We start from the raw sequence: 17,873 nt of genomic DNA, 5'->3' as shown, positions 1-17,873 counted from the left end.
CTTACTTTAAAATAGTTATGTTATTTCTGTGCTGCCAATATTAATTCTTATAAGTCATTTAAACTGGACCTTGTTTCCTTATCTCTAAAAATGATTAGCTAGGTGAAACAGATTAAGATCATTCTAGCTCAAAGAGTTTAATTCCATAAATAAAAATATATTTGTATGTGTGGTTTTAACTTTATATATTTTTTTACATGTTTTCCCCCCTTTCCATAGCAAACATATCTCCCTGAAAGTATTTATTCAATGGAAGCAAATCTGTAAAACAAAATCAGGAAGAACTTAATTCTGCTGGTTTTTCACCTAATTCTGCTATTCTCTAGTAAGACTGCTTTTTAAACAGGTACCTAAAAATTTGAATTCTTAAAACACTTTTTAATGAGTGAAAAGCAGAGAAGTTTATCAGACATTTGCCCCAGCTATCTGCAGTAATTTGTAGTTTTCACTCATGCATATAACAAGTAAACCTTTATAATGAAATATCGCCAAAAGATTCTACATGCCCTGTTCTCTGCAACTGTATCCAAATTTGTTTTCCAAAAACAATAAGAAATGTGACATGGTCTTCTGAATTTTCCCAGGACACTTGCTTGTAACTCTATGAATTTTTTTTTTTAGACAATGAATTTTGCTTGTTTCTTTAGCACTTCTCTTTATCAAAATGCTTTATTCTATTATCTTTTTAAGTGTTAATTTACTAATTTCATTATTATTTTATTTATTAAACAGGGAACCAGAAATGACTACACATAAAGGGATTTATATTCTTGCCTAAACAAAAAAGATTGGGTCTTTCCCTCTCATTAATTCTGAGAGGCAATTTTCAAAACAACCACTCTAGTACGTTAAAATCCTATAGATTCAAAAGACCTATTTTCTGCAAAGAGCAACAGTACTATAATTAAAAAAAAAAATCACTGTTTTGGGCAACAATTATAATTGTAAGCTACTTTTTCCAAGGCAGCAATAATTTCAGTTCTAAAGATTATCTAGAATGTATATGAGAATGGCATTGTTTTTTATTATCTAGGACCACGGAGCCCATGCATGAGTTTATCCATGATGTAAAAAGCTAACATCTTAAATGTGTATGTTTCTTCTGACATAAGCTATGCTTTCTAATCAGTTAATAAGATGGACTAAGAAGCATATAATTAGGAAGGGAGGATTCCTAATGAAATTTCTCTAGAATTTTTATTTCCAAGGCCACATTTAATTTTCACATTAATAAATAGTATCTCCTCAGCTGGCTAAAAAGGTAAAATCCAGGTATCTACTATTTATAAGAAACACCTAAGTTACAACACATAATTTGAAAACGAAGGAGGAAAGATATTCTAGGTAAATGGCAAGGACAAGGAAGCAGAGGTGGCAATGTTAAAAGCAGACTAGATAGAATTTAAGGTGAAGGGCTGACCAAGTGGCACATTGGTTAAGAGCTGGCCTGGGACGTCAGAGGGCCCCGGTTCGGATCCCACATATGAGGGGCCAGTGACACTGCCCTCTACAGCTAAGATGCTGAACAACAGCTCAACCTGGAGCTGGGCTGCTGTGAGTCATTGGCGGCAGTGTAGGCTGCAGCCCCTGTGGCAGTGGGTTGCCATGGGCTACCGTGTGTAGCCAGCAGCCACCGTTAGCGTCTGTCCAGAAGCCGGCGACTGATCTGCCTGGGGAAGAGCGCAATGATGGTGCCAACTTGGGCCAGTGACGCAACGTCCTCCACAACTAGACTGAAGAACAAAACGACAGCAACTTGTTGGTTCCCCTTCCCTCAATTCCCCAGCCCTGTTCCCATCTCCCAATTCCCCAATAAAAAAATCTTAGGGAAAAAAAAAAAGAATTTAAGGTGAATAGTAAAAAGAAAAAAAACAGCTTACTTTATATTGATAAAAGATCCAATCCATTTAAGTTAGTCCTTAGCCATTATCCATATCATACAAAATTGCATGAAAACACATGATAACTACTAGTAGTAAGACAGACAAAAACATCATTACGGTGGGAGGTTTTAAGCATTCCTAAGAATTTGACAAGTCAAGTATACAAAATATTAAGGACACAGAAAAAATTTTCAAAGCACAGACATGAACAAGCTTGTTGTACACTAGAAACAGAACATACGTTCTTTCCAAATTGCCACAGATTGTCTACAGAAACAGCCCATGTACAAGGTCACAACCAAATCTCAAAAAAATTCTAAAAAATAATCACACAGACTATACATTTTAATAATCACAAGACAATAAAACTAAGAAACTTATAACAAAGAAAACCAATTACTATCATCACTATCATTTAAATGTTTGAAACTATGTATTTTTAAAAAGTTTTAAGTTTTTCCTCTTCTGAAGAGAAACTTATTTGAATATGATGTCTTTCAACAAAGTTATGCTTAGGTACCATTACTCTATGAATACTAACCACAACAATTTATTTTAAAAAGGCTGAAAGCCTTAGATTGCTGGGAGTCTCAGAAAGATAAAGAAATAGATTAATTTTCTTGACTTGTGTTCAATAACTATCCAGTAGAAATGCTTATTTTTAGCCTTTTATTCATAGGGATATCAACTTTCACTTAAAATCTAAAAAAGACACAGGAGCAACATACAAGTTCAAAAAGAGGAGGAAAAAGCCACCAATAATAACTAAAACAAAGGTTTATATAACAGACACAGAAAGATAAAACCAAGAGAGGAAGACACATTTTAGAAAAACAAACTTCTTAGAGACCATTGTATTTTACCTGCTTTCCTCCCTTAACAATCCTAGCCTTATTCATAAGGGTATTTACTAGAGAACCAAGACCAACCCCATTCATCCACAAAATAAGTAAACTATTACAGGTATCCCCTGCTTTTCAAAACACTGCTTTACTCCACATGGCTTTTTAAAAACATCTACATTAACACTTGTTTTCTGCTAACTAAAAGAAATTCGAAGAGGGTTTTCGCTTTTACAAAAAAAAGGCGAAAAGCAAAAATAGCATATAGTGGCCCCGCCAAGGCCCTTCCCTGGAACCACACTCAGCATCTCAGCATCACGCTGCCAGAGCTTCGAACTGTGTGTGTGGGCATCTGTGCTTTATCTCCATTTATTTTGTGTATCCGTTATGAAAACATACCCTAAAGTAACAGAAAAGCCTAAGAGAGCTTATAGAGTGTTACTTATCTTTAGCATAAAACTAGGTGTACTTAAACAAATCTGGTGTGATTTGGTAGGTTATTTGGGGGTCTGGGAATACTCAAAAATTTTTCCATATAAATGAATGGCAATTGCTTCTTCGATTTCTGCCATTTCGGCTTAACAAAAGGTTTCATAGGAATGCTCTACTTTCTGATAGCAGGGAAACCTGTATTTTTCTAAATTTCAGTTTGTTATAAGAGTAAAGAGAAAAACTTGCACAAAAAGACATTGTACTCAAATATAAAAAATGAAAAACCATAGACTTCAGATAAAGTAAATCAAATAAATAGAAATTCCCAGGGCCGGCTGAGTGGCGCGATGGTTAAGAACTGGCTTGGGACGCCAGAGGGCCCCGGTTCGGATCCCACATATGAGGGCCAGTGACATTGCCCTCTACAGCTAAGATGCTGAACAACAGCTCAACCTGGAGTTGGGCTGCCGAGAGTCGCCTGCGATGGAGTAGGCTGCAGCCCCTGTGGCAGTGGGTTGCCATGGGCTACCGTGTGTAGCCAGCAGCCAGCGTGAGCGGCCAGCAGCCGCAGTGAGTGGCCGTCCAGAAGCCGGCGACTGATCTGCCTCGCCTGGGAAGAGCGCAATGATGGTGCCAACTTGGGCCAGTGAAGCAACATCCTCCACAACTAGACTGAAGAACAAAAGGACAGCAACTTGTCTGTTCCCCTTCCCCCAATTCCCCAGCGCTGTTCCCATCTCCCCAATTCCCCAATAAAAATTTTAAAAAAAAAAAAAAAAAGAAATTCCCAATTGGCAAGCATAATACTTGGTAATCTCTCGAGTGTCCAAGTACCCCAATTCAATTTCTCTGTATTACTGAGGTTACTCTGTGAAGTGGACAGATGGCCTTATAGTAACCAGCTCACATTGGACAGTGTTTTAGACATAGCTGCCTCAAAATTGATTTTATAACACATCCAGTAAGGCTCTTTACTGTAATGTGCCAACATGTTATGCAACAATCGCATCTCAATGACATCTACTTTACATTCAGACACTCGATCTCTATTAAAAATTATGAAATTTGGAAGAAAGAAAACCCTCAGGTACTCGCAGTGTTCAAGATGCTTTATATCTGAGTCATGGCCAGGGCAGCGACCCTGCCAGCAGTATAATAAAGAGGCATTACTTTTCCCTAGTCTGCAGGAACATCTGTAGTGCTGTCTCGATCACTCATTTGGCACACTGTTTTGAAGTAGTCAACTTTTCACGTGGATCTGATCTGAATGAATCCCCTTAAGGACAACAGAGACACCTTCTTATTGGGATCTCACAAGTAGGAGATGTTTCTTATATATTAATTGACTACTGTTAATTAACTGAGTAATATCACCAACATAGCCTTCCTTCAAAAACACCTTTGGAGCATGGCTGCCTGCTCTAAATTCTAGAGTGCCTATACTTTTGAATTTCCTGAAAATGTTCTGAAAAACTAAAATAAAGCAAACAAAAAGCAACAAAGGTCTATAAAAATAGCTAGATTTTTTTTTAGATAAGTGACATTAGATAAAATGAATTAATTTTCTTTGTATTTATCCTAATTCTAATCAAAGATCTTCAAACATCTAGGTTATTAGCAGAATTGGTTGGGAATTAACACTGTCTTAAGCTCCAGTCCCTGGATTGGAAAACAATAGCACCAACAGCATACCTTTACCACCTGTCCCCAAGCACTCTTCCCCTGAAATGTACACTCTCCTCAATCAGTGGTCACCCTTACACCTTCCAAAAGGTTCCCGTGACTCCTGGTCTTTAGCAACTCAATCCTATAATGATTCTCAAACTTTAGCATGCATCAGGACATCCTTAAAAACTTGTTAAAATGCAAATTGCTGGGCTCTTCCTGTGGAGTTTTTTTACTCAGGTTTACTGTGTTTGCATTTCCTGTAAGTTTTCAGGTGATGCTGATGCTCCTCATCCAGGGACCACACTTTGAGAAACGTTACTATCCTCAAATCCTCACCTGTTTGTTATATTTATGGTGCCTGATTAAGTCATTCGAATCAGTTATAAAGATGGTTTCTTCCCTTAGATGAAGCTTGGTTTCTTTACCTATTGTTCTAAATAGGTGTTGATCATGTGGCATGAATGGCAAACATCATCTTCAGGTGGAGCTTTTTGGCATGGTATCACATGTTTTTGGATAAACAAAGGGTGACTCAAACTTTTCCAACTCCAAAATGCCACACAACCATTTGGGGCAGATGACTACCTCCACAGGGAGGCACCAGACCAGTTAGTTAGACAGTATACATTACCCCAATTTAGATGTACACATTATTCTCTCCTCCAGAAAGGCTTCTTCCTCCCTCTTACCTGCTTAACTCCTCTCTTATCTTGTGGGTGACTATTGCAAGGAGGCCTTCCTTTTGTTCTTCCCAATGACCATGTCAAATGTTCCTCTTATGGGTTCTCATAGAGCCACTGAATTCCCTGCTTTGTAGTCCTTGTCATGGTGGCATTTTTTACATTTGCTTATGGAAATATTTTGTTAATATCTATTTTCCACACTGGACTGTAAGCTCCCTATAGACAGGGAATGTTTTTGGTTTTCATCATCTTTAGATTTTCAGTCCCTAGCACAGTATCAGGCATATAGAAGATGTTCAAATAAACGTAGACAAGATCTGACCTATGTTAGCTCTAGGAGAGGTAAGAGAAAGTGTTCCTCTATACTTTGCTTCTTTACCTATTTTTAGCTACCCAATACTCAAATTTAAAAAATAAAAAGCTTACCTTTCCTGAATAATTCTTGGAGACTTTCAGCACTTTGATTTAATACAGCCCATATTTCTTCCTCCTGCAGTGGTCCACCCCGAACCTCCAGGGCCTCAGCTAGTGACACGTGCATATTACCTAGGAAACAAAGGTAACAGATGGTCTACACATCAACAACTTGACTGCACTTGCAGTAGTGAAAGTTCTACATCAGCGATGAGAGACTATGAGTTCCCTGTCTACCTAATTTTTCAATATGGTCTCCAAACTAAATATAATCCTCATAGAGGGTAAAGGGATTAGAGGGAAAAAGCCTGAAAACAACTGCTTGCCCTAGCACAACAGGGTCAACCACAGAGACAGAGCTGCAGAATAGTGGTGCTGACTACTTCATGTGAGGAGGCAGAGACCTCAGGGTCCTGGGAGGCCAAAGTGCAGGTGATAAGGCCAAAGCAGCCAGACTATACTGACGGCCTGCAGATTACAGTTCCAGGTAATCCTATCCATCCAGGTAGAGACTAAGAGGGCCAGAGAGGAGACTCTACAGCCATAGTGGGAGCAGTTGGAAATAAGATGGAATACATCTCTTCTAGTCATTGATTGATTTGTGTATCTCCAATATATACTTTAACTATAAATTGTGCACTGAGTGGATTTAACTATTTCTAGACCCAGCTTTGCTCCTAAAGGGGTTGAGATCAGGCCTCCCCAGGATGTGCCACTTTGGCATGGGAATTATTTTGAGCTGATGACAAATGAGACTGAGGGCTCAAGAGAAACTTTAAAAGTCTCCCTTGAAGTATTTAAATTTGGGGTCTTGTCCATAATAAGAGTTATTGCTAGAGGTAACTTTTTTTTACCTATCTAGAGGGCAGGGCAAACACTGAATTACTGAACATCTGCTCTTCTCATCGTCCTTCAAATGACCTCCCCCCCCCCATGTGAAGCCTCAAGGTGCCTTACCTCATCCTTAGCTCAGAATGCCATGTATACCTCATTTTCCCTTTCTGTCTCTGAACCTCTCATGTATGTGGAATCTCTGACTCTCTCATGTATGTGGGGTTCTCATATGTATGTAATCAAATTTGATTAGTTTCTCATGTAGATTTAATTATTAGACCAGCCGAAAGAACCCTGAAGTGTAGAAGCAAGTTTCTTCCTCCACCGCACTGCCAACTTATCATTTGCCCCTGGGAAAGTCATTTTACTGTAACCCTCACTTTCCCATTTGTGACACAAGAATAATAATAATGCCATTTGTGGGTGAATATGACAAGGGAAGAGGTTATGCCTATAAACACGCTTTGTAATCTAAGACTCTACAGAAGTTGAATTAATAAAAATTTTAAAAGGTGCCTCTGTGGTTACATTTTTGTAGCGTCGATTTTTATAATGCCATTCAATTAACAAGATGATATACTCATAACATTTACGATTTTCTATGGGGCTTGATAAGCCTATTTTCATTTTGGAAGGGAGAAATGCAGCTAGTCAAAATCTCCTATATAGGGCCGGCTGAGTGGCGCGTTGGTTAGGAGTTGGCTTGGGACACCAGCTCTGAGAAGCAGGGCCCCGGTTGGGATCCCACATGAGGGCTAGTGATGCTGCGCCCTCTACAGCTAAGATGGTGAACAACAGCTCGACCTGGAGCTGGGCTGCTGTGAGTTGCCGGCGACAGCGTAGGCTGCAGCCCCTGCTGTAGTGGGCTGCCGTAAGCCGCTGTGAGCGGCCGTCCAATGGCAAGCGAGCGTCTGCCTCAGCCGGGAAGAGCACAAGGATAATACTAACATGGGCCAGTGAGCGACGTCCTCCACAACTAGACTGAAGAACAAAAGGAAAGCAACTTGACTGTTCCCCTCCCCTGATTCCCCAGTGCTGTTCCCCTCCCCCAATTCCTCAATAAAATATTAAAAAAAAGAATCTCCTATATAGATTTTCCTGAATTGATACGTCTTGAAAAGAAAATTGCTCTTCACAGTGACTACTGAGATTTCCACCCAGACCAAACCAATTTTAGCATAAAGTATAATGTATATATTAGGTATACATTATACCTAATGGTAGGCAGAAACAGGTGGGTTTGGAAAAGAAGCTAGAGGGAGTGGAAATGTTAAATATTATACTTACTTTCTGTGATTATATCTTTCATTACATTTTAAAATTAACCTATAAAAATACGTGTTTGTCAACTAACAAAAAAAGCTAATACTTCATTTTAATTTACATTTTAATTTATGATAACTTAACTCAGACTGAAAAAAGCAACTCCAGCTTCAAATTAGGCCTGCCTTTATCCTGCTATTTTCCTTTTCAAATGTTTACTATAGCCTTTTATGCTTAGAGTCTGACTTGAGGGGTGTCTACTTAAATGCACGATGTAGTAGTTAAAAGAAAGATATAAGCTATTGCTTTGAAAAACGAAGTTCTTATGTGGCTTGTATAAGAAGTTTGATTTTTGTATTCAGATCCCTCCCCTCCACTAAAACTCTTTGGGTTTTTCACATACTTTATTATATGATTAAAAAATATGTATCAAATTTAAATTTATTAAATAGAAGCTTCATTCCTTTCTAAGTGATATCTGAGTTATCTTCCAAATAAAATACTTTATTACTGTATTTTGCCCAAATCTGTGAGGGAAAAATAAGGATGCACATTATACAGGGATAGTAGTAATTCCGTATCTACATAAATGTTTTTCTTTTATTTGTGCTTATGAGTTAAAAGTGTTAACTCTAGAAATCAATAACAATATCCATCCATATGCAAAGTAATACCCTGGAATATAACTGGTTTTGTTGAACTTATGAAGAACTTGCAACAACACAGAGTTCTTGGTCTTCTATGATGCATAAATATCATAAATTTGTTACCGGTACATAAAATTTCTGGTACTTTGTATCTGTTCTTGTGTTTTGTAATTATTTGTTACATATAATTTCTTGTACTATAATGTTAAAAAAATGCTAAAATTCCTTTATAATACAAAAAAACAAGTGCCTAAATGTAAACAAATAAAAATTTGAATTAAAAAATTAAAATGATTTTTTTTCCTGAAAGTTTAGGCCAGAAACAGGGGTGTGCATTATATTGTACATGGCAGCGCATTACACGCATACATGGCAGAATACAGTAAATTGGAAGCTTCAATAGAGGCATCAAGATACTGTTAGCAATGAGATACCAGCATGACTTATGAGAAACACTATCCTTTTGCAAATTTCCAAAGTCATATGTCTGAGAACCAGTTAGGTAGCTCTAAAGACACAGGGTATAAAGGGTAGAGAGAAAATTGCATAAGGAGAGAATTGTGCTGATTTCTTGCTTCCCCAAAACAGGAGGGGTGTGGGAAGTGTCACTGTTTTACCTCAAGTCAGTGAAAGAGGCTTCAGTGAGACCCCTTTGAGTGCTTGACGTGTGTTCTCTGGAGTTAGGGGGGACACCACAGACTGTTGCCTGATACTTTAGGGGTCTGAAGGCTTTGGCTACCACTGAGCAGCATGCGGTGGGGAGGAGAGGGCACAGTGAGTCAGTGTGAGGCAGCATGCTGTATTGGGGGCTACTCTTCCAGTAACGGGCGTGTGGCAGGGGGTTACAGGGGACAAGAAGCGGGGTGACACAGAGGGTCAGCCTGGAGCTAATGAAATCCTAACCAAATGATAAAAAGGTCCCCAAAATTTATATTGTGGTAATGGTTGCACACCTCTGTGCTTATATACTAAAAACCATTGACGGTATATTTTAAAAGGGTGAATTTTATAATGTGTGAATTATATTTCAATAAAGCTGTTAAAAAAATTAAAATCCTACCGGGAATACCATTAGAAGTTCCCAGAGTGCCACCAGAAGTACAGGCTGGGGGGAGAGGGGGGTTGGGGGGTGGAAGAGGAGGAAGAATTAGGTATGGGCAAGTAAGAAGAAAAATGTTTTGAAGTGTCACAGGTGCTTTGGTTCCAGTGCAGGACTCTGAAGAGCCCACAAAAGTACACACAAGAGAAAGGGTCAGCCGTTAGCATATATCAAGTTCAAAAAAGTGAAGGAATTTTAAAACAGGAATCAGGCAAAAGTTGTTTGCCTCTTTACCTTTCTTCCTGCAGTTTAAATCCTGATGGGGTCAGATATAGCAACTTGGAAGTGGATGAAGAAGAGATTATTATTATTATCAAAGGGTAAGTAGAGAATTAGGGGCCTGAGTTTTTACCTAGAGGTGTAACAGTGAAATGCTCTTCTCTATGACTCTACCTTGAGTCCAACATGGCCTTAGGCTAATAGATCCTGCTACAGATATGCTAATTAACTAGAGGAATTCTGCTGAAGGCTTGAGTATTTTGCCAAAAAAAAAAAAAAAAGGCCCTGTCAGAAGGTGCCTCTCCAGAAGAGGTGGGGAAAGATGTACAAAATCTCTTATCAAAGATTTATAGGAGCCTCAGACTCCGATCACCAGGGGTCAGCAGGCGGAAAGGGGACAAAGAGATTTGGAGATTTTGTGCTTTTCCTTGGACTCCTGTCAGTGTCTAGCTGTCTACAGTCCTCACCCACCTCTCACCCACCCCTCCTCCCTTCCCTTGAGGTAAAAGATGCCTGAATTTGGGGCACTTTTAAGATGGATTTGTGGAAGCGGTAAGGACCCTCCCCCATCTTTTCAAGCTAGTGCCTTCTCGATCAATAAAAACCTTTATATCAAACTCTGATGTTTTGAATATTGGACTTTGACGCTTTGGGCACACAAGCCTTGAACTGGTAACAGGCAAGGGAAAGAGAGAACAAGAGAGAGAAAGAGAAAGAGAAAGAGAAAGAGAGAAAGAGAGAGAAAGAGAGAAAGAGAGAGAGAGAGAGAGAGAGAGCAAAATAAGTTGCTTTTGATTATACCTTATGTATTTATTATATTGTAAAGCAAATTATATATATATATACACACACACATACATGCACATGCACACACACACACACACTTGTATTATACACATATAGTTTTATATCTTAAGATACTGACTTTTACTTATTCTTAAAGAAATTGGTTTTTAAAACACAATTTTTTCTATAAGAAAATGAAACAGGTAAACTTTCAATACAACAATTTTTCATTGCTTGATTTTTCTATCTACAAAGTTTACAAATTAAATTTTATTAATTCTGTGAATTTTTATTAAAAAATTTTTTGTCCATTCAGTGAAGTATCTGTGCATTTGTGGTTGGAACTAGTTGGAACTCTGAAACACAGATGAAACATCCGTTTTTGTAAATCAATCCCATCTAGGTAACAGAATTGATTTGTTATTTTTAATTTATAGCTCTGCTAAAAAAGACATTTAAGATTTTAAAAAATTGCCTCACCCCTGTAATCACCTAATCTCAAGACTTAATGTAATGTTAAAGCAGCTTTCTAAAAATCAAACAAACAACAACAAAACTGTAGCTTATAAACTGTCTGCCATCACTACCTTTGGCAATTGCCTACCATTATCATCTCTCTGTTATTTTTATTCACCTTTACTATCTATAGCTCTCCAGATCATTAGCTCAGAAGAAAAGGGAGGACAAAGGAATGAAGAAAGAAATGCACGAGTGGAAGAAGGATGCAATAAAAATAAATAAATAAATAAATAAATAAATAAATAAAGGAAGTGGAGAAAAAAAGCTTGATGTCAACCAACAGATGAAGGAAAAAAATCTTAAGTTTATTATTTTGTTTCCTTTAGACACAGTTCTAGACAACTTGGGGTTGTCTAGATTACATAACTGGCATAATTTTACTATCAAAATGGTCCTGTTTTACAATAAACATAACCATATTATTCACTTTTGTTTCCTTGAAAGTTGTGGGCTACCTAATAACTAGACAGTTTTTGGAAAGACTTCCAAATAAGAAAAAAAATTATATTACATAACCAGAGCAATTATTATGTCTTTGGTTAACACAGGTATTATTGTCATGACCTTAAAACTGTGCCCACAGTTAGACAAAGCCACAAAGGGATTCTAACAGATGTCATTTTAATCCTAAAGGATTTGTGGCACTCACAGATAGAAAGCACAGAAGTGATTTGTACAGAAGGAAATAGTAAACAGATTAACTGAATCCAATCAAATGATACAACAACCTGTCTAGGGGTAGACTAATGAATCAGAAATGTTTACACTGATCCTAAGGAAATGGGGCCATAAAAGTACCGTGTTTCAAGAACAAAGCAACTATAAAATAGAATTCTTGTGTGGGCACTAGTTTGGGGCAAAGATCCACTCAGCACCCTGTCTGAGGACTTCTTTACTCAATAAGAAACCATAGGGAGTTGAGAAGGCAACCAGCAAAACTGTAAGCATTTTTTTGCCCAGAGAGATTCACAATTAAGTTTATAAAAGTTTAAGAGAAGCAAACCCATATAAAGTTTTTTAATTAAAGAATCTGTATTTAAAAAACAAAGAATCTGTATATTTCATATTTGGTATTTTAGCTGTTTATAATGTTGAAGAGAATAAGATCAGTTAGAATAACTGATCAATCTTGTGATTCCAATTTAAATAATATTAATTAAGAAAATGGGTTGAGATATTTTAAAATGTGTAATATGCCACTGGAATATATAAGAGAACTTAAGTGTTAACATATGTATATATTTTCATTCATTAGAAGATTTGTTTAAGTACTTGGGAAGGTTTTTGTCAGACTACTAAATACTTTAAAAATAGGTTTTAAATTATATAAGTGCAGTTTTACAATATTTAAGGGGGTTTAATTAACAAAGTTTGAAAATGGGAATATACTCAATCAAAAGTCCTCTTGAAAGTGACTTAAAATTTTCTACATCTACAAGGAAAATAAAACAATGAAATTTACTGTAACAGCTTAAGAACTAGGTTTAGAATTTTTCATTAAATAAAAATATTCATTTTAAAATAATTTTCAATTAAGACTTTTTGTGTATGATAACATTTTGGAGGCTTCTTTTTTTTAAAAGTTAGGAGAAAATCATTGTGATTCTGGAATAGACAAATTTTTCTTAGATATGACATCAAATGTGTGATCAATTAAAAAAAAGATAGAATGGGCTTCATCAAAATTAAAACCTCTGGTTTTTGAAAAGAACTGTCAAAAAATGACAAGACAAGCCACAAATTAAAGGAAAATATTTTCAGATCACATAACTGATAAAGGAATTGTATCCAGAATACATAACTCCGAAAACTCAATAATAGGAATAAAAACACATTTTTTTTTAAATGAACAAAAGATTTGAACAGACACTTCATCAAAGGAGACATACCAAGGGGAAAGGAGCGCATGAAAAGATGCTCAACATCATTAATCATTAGAGAAATGCAAATTAAAATAATAAGACACTGCTACATAGCAATCAGAATTGCTACAATGAAAAAAGGCTGACCATAGTAAGTGTTGACAAGGATGTGGTGGAACCAGGACTCGCATACATTGCTAGTGATAATGTAAAGTGAAACTCTTTGGGAAACTGTTAAGAGAGTTTCTTAAAAAGTTAAATATAAGCCTATAATATGACCTGGCCATTCTGCTACAAGGTATTTTCCCAATAGAAATTAAAGCACATAGCCATACAAATCCTTAACAAATGTTCATAGCAGCTTTATTTGTAACAGCCAAAAACAATAAACAAGCAAATGTCTATGAACAAGAGAATGGATAAACGAATTTTAGTATATTACCACAACGGAATACTAAGCAATAAAAAGGAATAAATGATCATTGATACATGCAAGCATATGGATCTCAAAATAATTATGCTGAGAAAAGGAAGGTAGATAAGAGTACAGGATTTATGATTACACTTGTACAAAATTATAGACTATGCAAGCTGATTTGCTGTGACAGAAAGCAGATCAGTTGCCTGAACACGGCAGTGCCCTATGAGAGGCATATCAGAGTGATGACAAAGGGGCATGAGAAAATGTTTGGGAATAATGGCTATGTTTGTTATCTTGATTATGATAATGGTTTCACTGTGCACACATATGTCAAAACTTATTAAATAGTATACTTTAAATAGTATAGTTTATTTTATGTCAATTATGCCTTAATAAAACTGTTAAGAGAAATAAAAACCAAAGCTGAAAGGGGATCAACTATATGGAAGGAGAACTGACTCTGGATGGTGAACACACAATGTGACATATAGAGGATGTATTCCAGAATTGTACACTTGAAACCGATGTAACTTTACTAACCATTGTCACCCCAATAAATTAAAAACAACAACAACAACAACAAAAAACACCCAAAAAACTAAAGCTAACCAAAGCCAGGAAAGCATTCCTTTTCTTTGTTCCATGAAGCTGTTTGGATTTTTTTTTCTTTTCCTTTTTCAGTTGTCAGAAGAAACCAATCCACAACTTCAGGCAGGTAATATATATATATATATAAAATTTGTTTTCTACAAGTTAACTTTTCTCATTTAAAACAAAAAGCTATAAAACTAAAGAAAGCAAAACCCATGGCTAAGATCTGAGATCTTCCCTCCTTAGACAGTCAAAACATTATCTAAGATGCCACGTAACTCATGTGTTTATCAAGTCAGAACTTGTGGATTGGTAACACAATAATTTTTTAAAAATTCATTATTCAACATAGCAAGCTCTTATTTTTCTCGACTTCTAATTTTCTAAAGAATTTAAAGTTGAAATGATAACTACAATTACAGGACAATTTAAATGAGGTGAAGTTATTTCTACCTTTTAACTTTTGATACAGAATGATCAACACAAAGACAGATGTGTACAAAGTAGAAATAATAAATGTGCTATCAGAGCTCTAGAAGACTAAAAGCTAATCTCTTTAGTAAAATATATACATTAACATTTCTTTCCATTAGGGGTAGGTATAGACCAGGTAGAAGAGAAAAAACATTATTGCCTAATACAGTTAGGAAAGACTAAGAAAGAATAGTGATTTTAAGGAAAAAAGGAGAAAATTTGATGTTGCCTCAAGGTAGAAAACAGCATGTGTCTAAACATTTTTATTGAAGTTGGAGCAATGCTTAATATTTGTCAACTTTTCCATTGTACTTTCCCAGGGAGAGAAATGAAACTAAAACAAACACAAGTCTAAATTGCCTTTCTGGGTCTCTGGCTCATGTCAACTACTTATCTAAATAGAAATCATATACGCCTGCTCCCTGCTTTCAAAGGACAGCTTCAAAAAACCAGAAGAAAAACCCTGGAATTCTTCAATCCCTCTCTGTAGCACTTACACTTAGGAAGAAAGTAAAACTCCCAATTTCACATTTGCTATATTTTTCTTCAGAAAACAATGTAATGGTAGAATCTGGGTTTTTTAGTATTGTCTGTCTACATCACTCCTCCTCCATACCCACTGACTTTTGTTAAGATCATTGTTGCAGGAAACAAGAAATATAGACTTAAAATATCTCAGAGGGGGCAGCCACTAACGGAAGCAAATAATATGTAAAGCACAAAAGACTGAGCAGAAAAATTCATATTTGTCCTCTGTATTATAGTAAAAAAATTACAGTGATAGGCAGAATTCCGAGATTGCCCTCAAGATCCCTTTGATGTTGCGAACTGCCAGTGGAGAGGGTCACAGGGCAAGGATGTTATGGTAGCATGATAGTAGCACTGATGAGCTGAGAGCACACCCCAGCTGACAGCAAGAAAATGGGAACTTCAGATCTACAGATGCAAGGAACTGAATCTTGCCAACACCAGTGAGTTTAGAGAAAGACCATAAGGCTTAGATGAGATTTCAGCTCTGACACACGGCTTGATTTCAGCCTGGTACAAACCTAACCAGATGATCTTGTTAACATGTACCTGGACTCCTGACCCACAGGAACTGTAAGATAATAAATTAGTGTGATTTTAAGCTACAAACTTTGTGATACTTTATTACATAGCAATAGAAACTGAAAACAACCAAAGTATAGATTTGGAAGAAAATAAAGTACGTAAACCCCTTTATTATACTTCTACTCTTAGGTTTTCCGGATAACACTTTCAGGCTATTAAAAATGATCTCCTAAGGTTGGGAACATTCTGGGTAAATTGTCTTTGTAGACCTCAAGACTCTTACAAACCCATCACTTCATGTTTTAATCAATAGAGGCATTTGCACTGAGGTGTTGTTCATCATATTCTCTTTGGGATGCACAGTTAGATCGTCTAGAAAGTTTGACCAAAACCTACACCACTCCAAAGTAAAGTAACTAACATAAGCAAGACAAACAGTGACAGCCTTTTAAAGAGGTTCCTTTTAGTTTTCTGATTTTCCACCATTTAATATTCTCAAGATCAGGTAATATTTCTGATGATCTAACTAATAAGCATGAAGCCAGCTACTAGAGGTATTAGAAGGCAGCAGAAAACAAACACTATCTACTCAGTGAATACTAGAAGTTAAATATTAAAGGGGAAAGTTAAATCTGTCTTCTCTTGTTCTTTCTTACAAATCTACTAAATCTAAAAAGTTTAGGGCAAATTTTGGGTAAAAAAAAAAGTAGCAGGTTTCATTTATATTAATGTGGTGCAAAATCAACTTTGATTCCACAGAAAATAAGAACAGTAAGCCCAAATAAGTTCACAAACGATAGGTGAAGCATAATAAATCTGGGCATAGTCCAGTCATTGCAACAATAGTTCCAACTTAATAACTGGAGACAGTCAAATAGTTCTACTCAAATTGCTCTATTCTAAAAGTGATTTTGGTATTACCAATTTGCACTTTGAAATACTTTATACATTTCAATTTTTAAGATATCTAATTTTTGTATCTAAGCAGTGACACACGGTATATTAATATTGAATAATATTGTTCATTATGCCACATTCACATTATTCCACATAATTGTGACAACTAGATTATTGCTTATAATTTAAATGATAACTTGCAAGTACTAACAAATTTAATCTCAAACCAAACCATGTGGCTTGGGCTGCCCCCTTATTTTGTGGCAATCTAACTAACTCTACAAAGATATCTGTCTCAAGATATAGTTTTTATACCTACCATTTTCATTTTAATTAACTACATGGCACTCTTGTTCCACTGCCATAAAAATGAATGACGAAGATGTAAAAATACTGGAGCTCTTTTTACATGAGAAGATACAGAAATTCTGGCTTACAGATAAGTAATGACAAAATCATTTTGGATACTTACTGCAATTTAATAGTAATGTATTAGAGATTAAAAACTGGAATAATGTACTCTACAATTCAACTGTCAAATTATGACTATAATTTCTGATTATATCACATCATCTCCTTTAACTCTAATCAATGTCATTCAAGTCAAAATTAATTTTTAGTTATATAATCTCCATCTCATTCTCATAAGGCGTGTGTTCTCTAGATCCAGTTTCTATATGAGAATTCATCTGCTGCCAAGATTTTATCTAATCACCTTAGAGCAGATTATTCCTAACTCTACTCCAGCTTTGAGATAACCTTGTTTCAAATTCTAGATTTTCAATTTTAACTATGTACTGTACATTTTTGCCTGGATAGATATTGTCCTCTTATATCATATTCATGAAATCTAAAAAAAACAATCTTTTTCTCCAAATGAACCTCTCTCACAATTCCAGATTAACAGGACCCCATTCCTCTAACTACCAGGCTCAGTATCTCTTCTTTCACTTCTTCTCCCCCCATATCTCCCCCCGCCCCCCGCAGCTTAGTCTTGTCAGTTACCAAGAACGGTAACTTATTCTTAATCTCTTCTCAATCTACCTTTCAATGTTCACTGCCTCTACCATCCATTTCCCCCTTCATTTTGTATATATACATATTTTTGAGATTCTTTTTTTTAAGATTTTTTTATTGAGGAATTGGGGGGATGGGAACAGTGCTGGGGAATTGAGGGAAGGGGAATGGACAAGTTGCTGTCGTTTTGTTCTTCAGTCTAGTTGTGGAGGATGTTGCTTCACTGGCCCAAGCTGGCACCATCATTGCGCTCTTCCCGGGCAAGGCAG

At 36.3% G+C, this 17,873-nt stretch overlaps 1 protein-coding gene across 1 annotated transcript in view; it reads right to left on the bottom strand.

Moving 5' to 3' along the window:
• Positions 1 to 17,873, bottom strand: part of PTPN13 (protein tyrosine phosphatase non-receptor type 13) — a 191,291-nt gene that overhangs the window by 140,487 nt on the left and 32,931 nt on the right. Inside the window, exon 2 of the mRNA XM_019668070.1 lies at positions 5,935 to 6,054. Within this exon, the coding sequence (XP_019523615.1) occupies positions 5,935 to 6,049 (115 nt within the window). The 5' untranslated portion in view covers positions 6,050 to 6,054. The remainder of the gene's footprint in view (positions 1 to 5,934; positions 6,055 to 17,873) is intronic.

This window comes from Hipposideros armiger, unplaced genomic scaffold, assembly GCF_001890085.2.
Source record: "Hipposideros armiger isolate ML-2016 unplaced genomic scaffold, ASM189008v1 scaffold_515, whole genome shotgun sequence".
Classification (NCBI taxonomy): Eukaryota; Metazoa; Chordata; class Mammalia; order Chiroptera; family Hipposideridae; genus Hipposideros; species Hipposideros armiger.
Note: the sequence above shows the minus strand (reverse complement) of the source record. Positions and strands in the feature narration are given on the sequence as shown.